Here is a 13,690-nt window from a genome sequence, read left to right as displayed (position 1 = left end):
TTAGATGGAACCCGTGTCTTAAAAATTCACACTCTAGCATCTAAAAATCTACAGGAGTAAAAGGTAGTCTACTCTCGCAAGTCCACTGAGCTTCTGGAACATTGTTGAGAAACTTCTTTAAATCTTCGTTACGCCTCCTATTCTTGGTTTGAGATCTCACCTGTGCTGGGGGTTGGCACCAAATGTAAATGGATATTCTCTCTCTTTCGTCCCCACCTTGATGGTGTAATTGAAGCGGAATTGCAAGAGAGGCGGCATCATCTTGTTCCCAAGAATGGTTTCATCTCCTACCTTGGGAAGGATTGCGAGGTCCAGTTAACTTCATAACCCAGCAAGTGCTCTTCATGCATCACCAGCTCCAAGGAACAGAAGGACCACAAGAAAAACACGCAGTTTATTTTCTCGTCAGAAGTATCTGCTGTACTAGAATCTATTGTGGAAAACAGAACTTCCTCTTAAAATCCTTCATTTCTTATAGAAATGTGTCATTGAATGTCGTCCTGTTAAATAGTAGTCTTGCCAGACATGTCCCCAACACTAATGATATATGACCTCTCCCTAAGGCTGCTCCTGGAATTTTGAACCACCTGTCCATTCATTGTGTCGGGTCATGAAAAGAATTTGGTTTGCTCTAGACTCCAACATGCCTACTACCATAACTAACATGTCCCTTCATGAGCCGATTTGTTTTGCAGTTTTCTCTCTTTGGCGCATCTGGAACGCCACAATATCCTGCCAAATTTACTAATCTAATTAATTGGCTTGGCTTTGAGCAGAACACTTTAGTTATACAAATATACTACTAGCTACTAGCTGAAGTCTGACCCTTAAGGACTAAACACAAGATTTTGGCCAATTTATAAAGTGTTTTGGCAGGAACAAGTGAATTTGGTAAATCTCATTTAAGCAATTGTGATTGAAAAAAGACCAAAAAAAAAAAATGGGAATCCTAGCACCTGGTGATTGTTGATATTAGCAAAACAAACTTGCCTCTCCAGAGATTTTACTCTGAGGCCTAAAATCCAGTTCTTTATATCAGTGGATAAATGGAAGTATGGAACACAAGACAAGAATTAGTAAATCCTTAAAAAAATTAAAATGTGAACCTTTGAGATGGAAATCACATCTTAAAATGGATGAGATAATATAATCATATTCCAGAGGAAATTATTCTCCATCCTTGCAAATTTATGTTTCATCCACTCGTAATATTGTTAAAAAGATTTGATTGATGGTTTCACCATTAAGGTCAACTATTCCATAATAACTAAAATCAGAAAAATAATGTTAAAATTGGAGATCAAGAGCCGCGAGATCTTTATTTTCTACCCGGACCATCTTCACCAAATTTAGCTCTCAAATCATCGCTGTATGATCGCTCTTTAAAATAGAATAAAGGGACCCCAAAAACTGAGTTCAGAAAGCCCAAGTTTTTGGGTGGTTGTGTCCAGTGCTGCTGGTAGCTTTGCATGCTCCAGACTGAAGCTGCGGTGAATTCCTGCACAAACTTCTCCTATACCATTGATTTGTGTTCTAAGGTTCCACATCTTCAGGAGAGACGGCTTTTCCGCAGCACACAAACTGCATCTCCTCCATCCATGTCTGCAAAATTTAAACACATTTATGAGATGGAAAAAAGAAAAATAGAAAAGAGAACTAGAACAGCAACACTATCATGAGGGGAATTGTCAGATTCTGATATAAATTGGATGACAAACAAAGTGTGTTCACTCTGTAATTTGCAGGCAGACTTAACGCGCAAGACTTAACTAGCACCATTTGCAACTCACAGAGTGGAACATGACAGTTGATCCCAATTTGTCATTCAGATGCGTGGTAGCGTTGTTTACTGCACAATAATGAAGAAGTAACAAGAGATAGAAATTATACCTCATGTCGAAAGGAGACCCTCATATGCGGTACATTTGTTTTGTGTATATCATTTCCATCTGGGCCTCGTTTGAAATATTCGTCCCCAAGCCAGTGTAACTGCAAATCGGTAAAAAAAAGAAAATATTATCAATACCGGAAAAAGCAAATGCCAAACACTGGATAGTCATCTAGTTTGGTACCTTGGCAGAATGGGAAAATCCAGATTGATAGACTGAGTTTCTTGCTATCTCACAAATATCACAAGCGGTGAGCTTCCAAACCTGAAAAAAGAAATCAGTGGGGTTTTAGCAAGTAACATTGACAAATCTGATGTAGATTATGAACATGGTCGAATGACAAAATGTCAATAATCAACAATTATCATACTTGAGCTGCAACACTATATTCCTCTACAAGTGCTTCTTTAGTCAAATGAATTTGAAGAGGATCATCACTTGAGAGTGAAACATTAAGGCCACGTTGAAAGAACATCGGGAAGGGGTTTTTGCGATAATCCAGAAATAAAGAATTGTTACCCAATGGTGACATCGCCAAACCAATCTGAAATAATGAGAGCAAAACCACTTAAATAACAAAACTGAAGAACAACATAGCAGTTAAGCTGCAAGTCAAAGTTTAATCTGAGTAACCAAATAGAGGGCAAAGCGGTAAACCTGAGCAAGGTAATATAAATATTGCAAGACGGGAGACTTCCTAAGGTTATTCCCGTGTGCAATATTGTGGCATAGAAGGAATGCAGCAGCCAAGTGATCAGTATCTCCAGCCTAATTAAAGAGATTAAGAACAAGTCGAAGCATTAATAGGGAGTATGTGCGTCAATGACATGGAAATTAAAAAGCTCAGTAGAAGAGAAACCTCTCCACAGTGAGGCCGGAGTTTGATTGTAGGCATTCCTTTTGATTCCCGAAGCTGCAACACGGAAAGAAAGAACAAGATATTTGCTGGTTATCCCCACCTACTAACTTCTTCTTTCTTATTTTTGCTTAGATTTTCTACATTTTGTATGTCAACTAGTAAACCGAAAAGAGAACGCAAACCTTGTTGAGGGTATACAAATTCGCATAGCAATAATATGTGTAATAGGCGTAAGCAGGATTAAATTCATTTGTCCATTCAGCGGGAGTGGGCATGTGCTTAGTAGGACGCCTCTCAGGTTTACTTTCGTCATCTACAAGATCAAAGCCTACTACCTGCAATGAGAAATTAAGACTGCAATGAATACACATCTTATATCTAGTACTAGTACTATCAAGTAGGTACAGCCGTACAAGTAAATATTCTTCATAATGTAGTTATTGTGTGCTTCTACGGGATAAAATACACTACGTGGTGTTCTGAATTACCACAAGTACAAAAGTATGCATAAGATGCACCAAACCAATAGATAAACAATACAAATTTATACAATCGTAACATCTTGCTTTATCTTTGGTCATTCAATTTCTTACATGTATGGCTTAAAATGTTATAATCATCAATCTCTTTCTCGTTTTACACGTCAACGATATGCAGATCTGACTGACGCTCCAATTCATGCTTGTCTCATAATAACTTAAAACTGATAGTTCACACGTAAATATGAAGAAAGCCATGGAAAGCCAATTTTTTCCAACAGATATAAAGAAGCTCTTGAAATCTAATGTGTTTAAAAAAGCAGAATTAAGCAGACAAACAAACCTGCTTTAGGAATACATGTAGCTGAGGATGAGAATTTGGATCAACAGTGACTTCAAAAAGTGGAAGAAACACATTATCTAAAATATTTTGGAAGGATGTAGCAGTTCCCATTTTCCGGTAAATATTGTATAATCGCGGCAGCTGAAATACGAAACACCAAAAGAATGTAAGCTTCAGTAATACAATGATCCATTACGTGATAATAAAAGAAATGAGTAATTAACTAGAGAAGAACGGAAAGAATCCATCATTTTGGTATTAATTCATAACATTATAAATAGCACGCGAGAACTCTGCATAAGCTCACCTACAGCTACATAATAACAATCCCAATCAGCTCAGCAGAGATAACACATTAAACCTTAGACTCTAACAGTATGTGTTTCTCAAAGCAATGCTCGACCACATACACTGAAGTGTTTGAAAACAGAACAGTAATCCGTTACTGTGAAATACTCAAGTCTAAGAAGAAAAACTAAAATAAAATGCCATACATGCAAAAAGGAAACTGATGAACTACAAACCTGAATTAACCAAACTGCATTTTCACTGTGAAGCTCATTATTAATGAACCAACTGGCCAACTGGTCCCACTCGCTTTGTTTCCTTCCATAGATGGACACACGGTACTCTGCCATCTGAGGATCGTGAAGTGGATAGAATTAGTTAACACTTTCCAACATAATTGCAAATTCAATTTAAATGACGGAACTAATGCTATAAACAGAAATCAGATTAATAGAACTTTGTAAAATGATAAGATCTTTAAGGTAGTTCCTTTGCATGAGTTTGAAATCTATCTCCGTTACAAGTATATCAATTCAATCATTTATAGGACATATTGTGGTTGATAGATACTCAACAGTCTGAACCAGAAGAATAATCGGTTGAGTAGATCATACGAGCAGAATAATGTTTCCCTCCACAAGCTTGCTTAGGGTCGAACAAGACACAGTAAAGACCGCATTCAAACAGGTTTAGTGAAGAGTTGGTGGCTCAAATAGCCTAATACTAAGACATGTCTATCAGTCCATGAGCAGAAACGGAGATAACAAATTAAATATATAAGAGGTTATATGCACTCGGTAAAGGAGATATTGTGTTTCCATAACTTCCAGACATCTTGGTACTCTAATAATTATCCAAAAGGAAGTCTAAGAGGTCTGCTAAAAGTCATAAATTGGTATAAAGACGTCTAATATATTAGTGCACCAACCTGGTATTTGCTTGCTTCGAGATCATTCAAAACTTCCCTCGTCACTTCAGCCAAGAAACGCCCTGGAATCGTTGATTCACAACACAACCATATAGTAAGATCAGATGGAAAGTAAAATCCAATATAAACCTGATTTCGTCATACGCCCAAACCAACAGAGATGTCCTATCTTGAAAATTAATTAATATCAAATAAATGCAACACCTTTTGTAACAAACGGCTTTTGTCTCAAAGTAAAATACCAATTTTTAAGACTCTGAGTAACCAATAAACTACCGGATATTATCCAACAAATCGATTAGTGCCAAGATACTACAAGGGAATGGCATGAAGTACTCCAAAACTATCAGTGTAAAAACCTAATTGTCTTCTTTCAGTTTCAGTTTGAAAACCTATTTTGTTACTAAAATTCAAAATCCATGTCTTCCAGACCTTGGATAAGATTATCTTGTTTTAAGAAGATTTCTCTGAGTCTGCTCTGTCCACAAGGATTATACTTGAGATTGAATTTGTCAAAACGATGGAACGTATTTTTATCGGCATGCACATCCAATAAATCAACATTAAGGTCATATCTGCACATGCCACTAAAGAGTATTAAAAGCGGAAACATTGGTATTTAATGAGCATTATAAACGAAAGGACTCAAAGTATACCCTGTCAAATCCAAACTTTCAAAGACTTCCCTAAGAGTTAGGTATTTTCCATCCCGGAAAATGACAACCTGCATGGTAATTCAATGAAATATTGAATGTAAGTTCAATGTTTAAAATCAAAGAAGCTATTTAAAGACAGAAAAGTTAGCAGGGTGTCAGTCTTTAATACATTGATCAAAGGGGGGTTATAGATACTGGCTGAACAATCTTTGCAAAATAGAAAATAGAGTACCTCATCAGGTTCTTTTCTCAGCTTTGACTTGATGAAGCGTAGAAGATGCTTCTGATTCATGCAAGCTGAATGATGTATATGCGTATCAACCTTTCTAACATTGTAAAAATCTCGATGGGGTGCACTCTTTTGAGCCAAAAATTCCCGATCAGCATTAATCAACATGTGAAGACGGAACTTCTGCGGAACATGTAAATCAGTACTTTAAAACCAAATTCTTTGATTATAACAGTACATATTCATCCAGAGTTTAAAAGGTTTACCTCCTCGAGAAGCCTCAATCTGTGATGACATGCAGTGCGGACATTTCCAATGGATATAATTTTTAAAACATGATGCATATCGGTAAAAAATCTTGTTGCAGTTGCAACAGGATACAGCTCTTCCGTTGCTGAAGAAACATTGACACATAATGAAACAATCTATGTAGTGACCCATTTCATTGCAGTCAAATACTTGAGAAATAAAAAAGAAGACAACAATTTGCATCTCTTACCATCTTTATTTGCATAAACATGGACAACACCATCCTCCATCCTATAATCATGCTGCTCCATAGGTTAAAAAAGTAAGGATACTCCTTTTGTAACAGCAGAAATGAATTTTATTGACTAGTACACTGAAAACACCCTTCGTAAAATAAACTCACCTCGGATGGTTTAACAGGCTCGAAGTGAAATGGATCTTTGTTTGGCAATTCTGCAGTTGTTTCTCTCCTCCATGGGACAATGTTTTCTCTATAAACATACTTCTCCCGTAATTCTAGACATTCGTGAATCATTTTACAAACTTCTTCCTCCTCTCCTCTTGATGCTTCTAAATTTTGAAAATTTAACATGCAAAGAACATACAACTTAGAGCCAGAGAACATATCCATACAAAAATAATACTGTTGAACACAAAGCTCAACAGTCTTTTATTTGATTGACAATAGCTATTCAAAGCCAAAACTCCTCTTAGAATCAGAAACTGAGGACTTAAATTCAGATAAAGATTTTAGATGTTTTAGAGATGGAAGATCCAACTTAGACACGTAACCAAAAAGTTTCAAACAAAATGGACGATAAAAGTCATGTTATTTTTCTACTTCTAAGCTTTGTATGCATCAAAAATACTATAGAAGAATGCCAAACAATATCAATCATTGATTTTACATGAGTTCTTAGATACTGCTATATCTTGGATGAGAACGTAAGAGTATCCCATCGATTCCCTTCACAACCTCACTTAGACTAACTTCAATATATGGATATGGCAGCAACAATAACAAATAACAACCTCACACAAAGATAACTAAAATATGAAAGCTTAAGGTGATATGCATCAATAAAATTTGGTTTAAGGTGTCTAGAAGACTAGAAAAGATTGCTGTACCTTTCAGAGGAATAACAACTCTAATACTATCTGTCTTCCCAACTTGCATTGGAGCTATAAGTAGGTTTTGGTTGTCATTAAGATTTGTGTTACCAAGTGATCTGCTTACAGTTGCTCTATATTTGGCATCTTGAGCAGTAGCAACTTCAAATGGAACAGCAGTTGAATCTTGGATATTCGAACTTGCTCCCTGTTATAAATAAAAATAAAGACACTTAGTTCTGTACACTTTCTAAAATGTAGTCATTTAAATATCCAATATGCATATGGTTAAAAATAAGAAATCAGAAAGAGTTAGAGGAGAAAAAAAAGTGTAAACATTTTGCTTTAAAAGTCTCTACTGAGAGCTTTTTGTTTCAAATACCAGCATATCAGAACCTTCTACGTTCAAGAGAGCATAAGTTTTGTCTCAGGTCATGACAGGCTGGATGCTTCTCTTAAGGAGATCATACATGGATTATCTTTAGTTTTGAGCAATTTATATCCACAGAATTTCTATGATTCCTGTTAAGGATTGTGAAACACAAAATATAGTTGAACAAATTTTAATAAGACTGAAAATGTGCATTCCTGAGATTATCATGTTGAAAATCCCATCCCATATTATAATGAAAGCATGATTCTGGTCCAACTCTAAACATAGATATATCATTGAGTGGAAGTAATATGTCAAGCGCACTTACATAGTCAACTGGAGCAGAATCCACATTATCATAACTAAGATCCTGATCCTCTTCGTTCGAAAGTAAAGTGTCCTCATCGTCGGACTCCTCTAGACTTTCAAATGCAGCACCACCTGCTGATTTTGGGGTTGATGGTTTTCCGACAGATGCCAATCTCGATCTAGATCCAGAATGCTTAAGAGACTGGTGGCTTCCTGCAAAAGTAAAACCACAATCAAAAATTCGGTGCAAGCACAAGGAAAAGTGCTAATGTAGAACCAACATAAGTAAGTGATATGCAACAACCTCTCTCTTTCTAACAGCACGAGTAGATAGCATAAACTAGTTAAATCGAGATCAAATGCATGCAAACGAATTTAAGTCTCAAGATAAGAAATATGACAGATAGAACATGAACTTTTTCCTGGCAGCCAAATGTATTTGTTGTACTACTTCACCTAAACAACAGCCAATAACCAAGCGATTGAATACAGTTAATCACTGACCCTGATTATTTTGAACTCTTGGATTTCATCTAGTTCTCTCCATTATCTCAACTTCACAAATTTCCCAAAACTATTACATTTTCTAATAAAGCTACAATTTACATTTAACTCAGTTTATTTTACTTTCCAGTGTGTACTTCCTCAACTAACTAAACAAAATACTCTATTTACTATGTCATCAGTCTGTACCGATTTCCACAGATAAAATCAAATATAAAACTGAATCCTAGTGATTATATTTCATTCCATTAACATAAAACAAGCTAATACATTTTGTAATCAAGCTGTACTTTACATCTAACTCAGTCCAAAACAGTTTAACTTTACAGACTTCAGCTTAGTTGTTTATACCGATTTTGAAGATTATTTTACTGTTTCATCAGTTTATACCGATTCCACGATAAAATCAAACATAAATATAAATCCTAGTGATTAAATTTCATACCATTAACATAAAACAAAATAGAGATTGAGAATCCATACCAACTCTCTGGACAGTTTGCAGTGGCGGCAATCCAAGAGGAATCGAATTCATATGACTAAAAGAAGAAGACGATTGCGAAAAGCGTATCGGATTACTATCATTTTGATCACTCATCCAATGGTTAATCATCGCTACATTAGGTAAAGATGACGAACAACAACCACCGCCACCTGCCCTAGAATATCTCTGATTCCTTAATCTTTGATTTATTTCTGAATCTGAACCAATGTCTACTTCAATTTCTTCATCTTCTTCTTCATACTCTTCTTCCACTTCGTCCTCTTCTTCTTCTTCCTCGCTGTACACTGAAACTGGTCGTTTTTTAGGTTGAGATGATGGTGGTGGTAACTTTCTGATTTCAATGAGACGTTGAAGAATCTGATCAACGCTTCGTTTGTGAATGTAGAAAGCAGATACAGCCATTAATGAAGCTCCTACGAAAGCAGCCATGGCTAGTTGCAGTGATGGTGGAGTTGATTCCACCATGTTTACCTGAAAAACAAAAACCTAATTATCCTAACTTGTATTTTATTTTATTTTTCTGGAGATTTCTCTCGTTTCGTTTTTGTTTCTCTCGATTTTGATTCGAAAGAATCGAAAAAATGATTCAAGGGAAAGACAGAAAGTAGTGGAACTTTACTCGTTTAACTACCGAAGCTTCATTTTGCAACGGGCTATGAAATTTGGGCTCCGAGGAAGGCTGAATTAAGAGGTCAATTCAGATACTAGTAATCGCTCAGGCGTTTGTTGACTTGCTCGAGTCATTTGGTTTTTTTTCTTCTCCCGTGAACAAAGGGATATTGATTGATTTAACCAACCGGCAACAGGGCTGTACAAAACCGAACCAAAACCGAAAACTGAAACCGAAACCGAAGATTTTAAACCGAACCGAAACCATATTGTTATGGTTTATTAATGGTTGTCTGTTTCAGATAACCAAAAGTATTGGTTTCGGTTTAGATTTTATCTCAAAACCGAACCAAAAACCGATTGGTTAACCGATTAATTGTGATCATAGCAGAATGAATCTTTTCACACTGATAAATTGTAGTTAATGAATGGTTAGGACTCTTAGGAGGATTATTCGAGTTAAAGCCTTTTGCTGTCATTTTAGTTGCTCGTCATTTATGCCTCTGATATGTTGCCAGTAAAATTTTCTGCCGCTTGTAGTATTGGGTGTACTGTTTGTGTAAACTATAAAGCACTGGCACATTATTGTTTATAAATCATTCGGTTAACCAAAAATCGTATGGTTTTTAACAAAACCGAGTAGAAACCGAAACCAATGAAACCGAATATGCTATATGGTTTCATTGGTTTTCATTATTGGAAAACCGAGTACTTTGGTTTCGGTTTAGGTTTTGCCAAAAACCGATAAAAACCGAACCATGTGCAACCCTAAATGGGAATATAACCTAGCTGGTCACGGGTTGAACTCCCAATTTATTAGTTAGGGTTCGAATCCCCCGCTGTCCATATCAAAAAAAAAAATAGTATATAAAAAAAGTTATCACGGACTCGATTACAAGACGATGTGAGGGGCAAATGACATTGTACTAATGACCATTATGTTAATAAGTGAACAACAATCTCGATAGATCATAGGGCATGCCAATAAGGGCATCTGAAATTTACACGGAAATTCGATACAAAAGACCGAACGATATACTAAAAATCAGTCTCATTGGGTATCACTAGCAAGGTTTAACTTTCTCGAGTCATATGAATGCAATGGAAGGTGCTGTCATTTTTGGGTGTTCAATTACTTCTTTCCCTATGAAATATTTGGGTATTCCTTTAGGGAGTAAGTCAAAGGATGTGGGAGTATGGGATGTTATTCTTCAAAATTTTCAGAAGAAATTGAGTATGTGGCAAAGGAAATATCTATCTAAGGGTGGAAGGTTAATGTTAATACAAAATGTTCTTTCCAGCCTGCCAGTTTATTACTTATCTCTCTTTCAAATTCCAAATTCAGTTGAGAAACAAATGGAGAGGATTATGAGACAGTTTCTTTGGGGATCTATAAAGAACAAGCCTAGGAAAGGATGGGTTGGTTGGGAAAAAATTAACTTGCCAAAAGAAGATGGTGGTGCAGAAATCAAGAAAATAAGAATCATGAACAAGTCATTACATGCCAAATGGATTTGGAAATATGGAAATGAGGAAAAAGCACTATGGAGGGGGATAATTCACAGCAAGTTTGGAGGCAATGAGAAGGGTTTTCTCCCTAGTACAACTAGTAATTCAGTTGGTAAGAGCCTTTGGAGTGGAATTTTGAAATGCATGGACCATGTGGAGCAGAATATGAATATCCAAATGCATAGTGGAGATAGATGCCTCTTTTGGAAAGATGTTTGGTTGAATGACCAATCTATAAAATCCATGTTTCCAAATATTTTCAGACTAAGCAGGGTACAAGATGCTACTATACATGAAATGTTAAATATCAGTAATGGGAATGGTTGTGATTTTTCTTTTTGCAGGAGTTTGAAGGAGAAATAAATTGAAGACATTGCACATCTTTTGGATCTGCTATCTACTTTCAATGGTGGAGTTGGTACTGATCACAGAGTTTGGTAAAATGGGACAAGAAGGTTTTCAGTTAAGGAGTGCTATAAATCTCTTGAGGAGGATGGTTTGTTGATTTTTCCATACAAGTGTGTTTGGAACCCAAAAGTTCCACAAAAGGTAATCTTCTTTGTTTGGTCTCTTTGTTATAATGCTGCACCAATAATGGACTCTATGAGAAACTCTTTTAATGTGAATGGATGCTTATTATGTAAGAAGAGTGTTGAAACAAATAATCATTTGTTTCTGCATTATGAAAAACAAGAGAGATATAGAACTATTTTTTGGAGGGCTATGGTCTACAATGGGTGTTTCAGGATAATGTAAGAAATACTATCTGGGAATGGGGGGGGAGAAGAATGGAAGAAATCTACATTTGAGAAGTAAAATATGGGACATAATCTCATTTGCAATAATGTGGACAGTATGGTTAGAGAGAAATGCAAGAGTTTTCAACGGTAAGTACAGCTAATTGGATAATTTGAATGACAGTGTCAAGACTTTCATATACAATTGGTGTGTAAGCACTAACATTTTTGAAGATATCACTTTGAACATGGTGCTACACAACTGGGAAGCTATAATTCATTAGATATTTTTGGATATTGCCTGTTTTGATTTCTTATTTTTGTTTTGTTTTTGATGACAACTGCCTTTAAGTTGTTGTTTGTAATCTTTTAAACCATCTTCATTACTTCCTTAGTGATGAAGTGGTTCTCTCAATAAAATTATCCCTTTTTGAGTCAAAAAAATATGAACACAAAGATTTTTAATTAGATATTATACATTTTTTGTCTCTATAAATCACAAAAACTCTTTACAAATCTATTTTTTTTTTGTCTCTACAAGTCATAAATACTCTCTAACAAGGGGCTAGTCAATTGATATTTGTATTCAGAGACTTTTTATGTAAGAGATTTTGGGTGACTCTCCGTGAGTTTAGAAATTTTGAGAGACTCTCTGAATTATTTTCAAGGAATTATGGTGATTCATTGAGACAATAAAAAATATATGAATTTCAACTTACACACATGAGACGAATAAAATATTCATTTATTTTACAAAATGAATATATGAATATTTAAATGAAAATATATTATTCCATGCATGGCTAACAGAAATTGTAACCATTTTTCCAGTAAAATCAAAACGAGACGAACATAAAGGATTTGAATCTCTAGTAAACTTATTGGGTTTTGGAAGACAACAATTTTTTTTCATTTTTTATGAATTTAAATGTAGCTTATTTGGTTATTGTTTTTAATATTTTGATATTTAATCCTTAAAAGTCTCTCAAAATATCACCTACTTATGAGAGACTTTTTTTAGCCATTTATGGTATATTTTGTAAGAAAAGTCTCTGCAAGTCTTTCAAAACCATAAATCATTCATTTCAAATTCCAAATTTAATAACAAAGATTATCAAGACTTTTAGAAAGTCACAATCCAATAACAGAGATTGTTTAAGATTTTGAAGAACTCTCTATTGACTAACAAGAGATTTTAGAAGTCGCTAAAATTCTTTCAACATCTCCACAAATCTCAATTGACCAACCCCTTGTAAAATACTTTCTGAGAATCACTAGAAATCTCTAGACTTTCAGAGAGTCTCGAGAGTCACTCAAATAGAAAATCTATGAAAGTTTGTAGAAATTTCATTTGACTACCCCATGTAAAAATGTTACTTTGTTTTAATGAAAAAATAAGATAAAAAGTATTTATATCATGATGATATAAGGAATTTAAAAGTAAAGTGGATGAGTCATGAGTTCACCATCCTCAAAAATGTTAGAAGTAAGAGTAACTTTAGGTTAAGCGTCAATTATTCTATAACAACTCGTATAAATAAACACACAAGACCAAAAAGAATTAATAATACATATATGTATCCATTTCCTAAGAACAAGAATTATGAGTAGTTTCCAGAAAAGACTAACTAGTTCACTTTCAAGGAAAGACCAGCAAATTGAAGGAGTGATCCCACTATGACAATTAGTGGAGAAGAGATATACGACAACGTAGTTTGCCTATAGTAATCTTTCTTGAAATTTCATATTAAAAAAAAGTAGAGGAGAATTTTCAAATTTTACAATAAAAAGAATAATTTTACACCATTTCCAAACGGTTTGCCATCCAACCATTTTTAATAAAAATTGGTTTTAATTTTCATTCTTCAAGTCGTCTAGACTGTCTGTTGTGCAGTAAAGACTACCAACAATCTTAAAGAGTGTACGGAAGCGTTTGTGGTTAAAGGGGGATGGAAGTGTCCATAGTAGGACTAAATTTGGTTTTAATGGTGGTAACTCTTTTGTTTTGGAGGAACGAGACTATCCATAACCCTTGCTTTAAGAAGTATAACACTTTATCAAGAAGGGGTGAGAGAATATTGTTGCAGATAAGTATTGATGCCTAGATTATCTGT

The 13,690-nt window shown here is 35.1% G+C and overlaps 1 protein-coding gene across 1 annotated transcript; it reads right to left on the bottom strand.

Annotated features, from left to right (window-relative positions):
- Positions 1 to 1,076: 1,076 nt before the first annotated feature.
- LOC113318644 (AMP deaminase-like) lies at positions 1,077 to 9,380 on the bottom strand. Its single transcript, XM_026566838.1, has 19 exons — positions 8,700 to 9,380; positions 7,732 to 7,925; positions 7,049 to 7,238; positions 6,324 to 6,490; positions 6,171 to 6,222; positions 5,938 to 6,065; positions 5,675 to 5,854; positions 5,443 to 5,510; positions 5,219 to 5,361; positions 4,787 to 4,848; positions 4,095 to 4,208; positions 3,571 to 3,711; positions 2,931 to 3,083; positions 2,749 to 2,802; positions 2,547 to 2,657; positions 2,260 to 2,433; positions 2,073 to 2,153; positions 1,891 to 1,989; positions 1,077 to 1,602 (listed from the first exon to the last, which is right to left on the bottom strand). Exons 1-19 carry the CDS (start codon positions 9,184 to 9,186, stop codon positions 1,534 to 1,536), a joined length of 2,667 nt encoding a protein of 888 aa, XP_026422623.1. The 5' UTR covers positions 9,187 to 9,380; the 3' UTR covers positions 1,077 to 1,533.
- Positions 9,381 to 13,690: the final 4,310 nt, after the last annotated feature.

Source organism: Papaver somniferum, chromosome 10, assembly GCF_003573695.1.
Source record: "Papaver somniferum cultivar HN1 chromosome 10, ASM357369v1, whole genome shotgun sequence".
Classification (NCBI taxonomy): Eukaryota; Viridiplantae; Streptophyta; class Magnoliopsida; order Ranunculales; family Papaveraceae; genus Papaver; species Papaver somniferum.
Note: the sequence above shows the minus strand (reverse complement) of the source record. Positions and strands in the feature narration are given on the sequence as shown.

What these genes read in the sequence shown, in the direction of transcription:
- LOC113318644 (XM_026566838.1), bottom strand. Translation starts at nt 9,186, where the DNA reads ATGGTGGAATCAACTCCACCATCACTGCAACTAGCCATGGCTGCTTTC. An exon ending in ATTTATATTACCTTGCTCAG is followed by an intron (nt 2,434 to 2,546) that starts GTTTACCGCTTT and finishes TCATTATTTCAG; the next exon opens with ATTGGTTTGGCGATGTCACC. An exon ending in GATTTTCCCATTCTGCCAAG is followed by an intron (nt 1,990 to 2,072) that starts GTACCAAACTAG and finishes ACCGATTTGCAG; the next exon opens with TTACACTGGCTTGGGGACGA.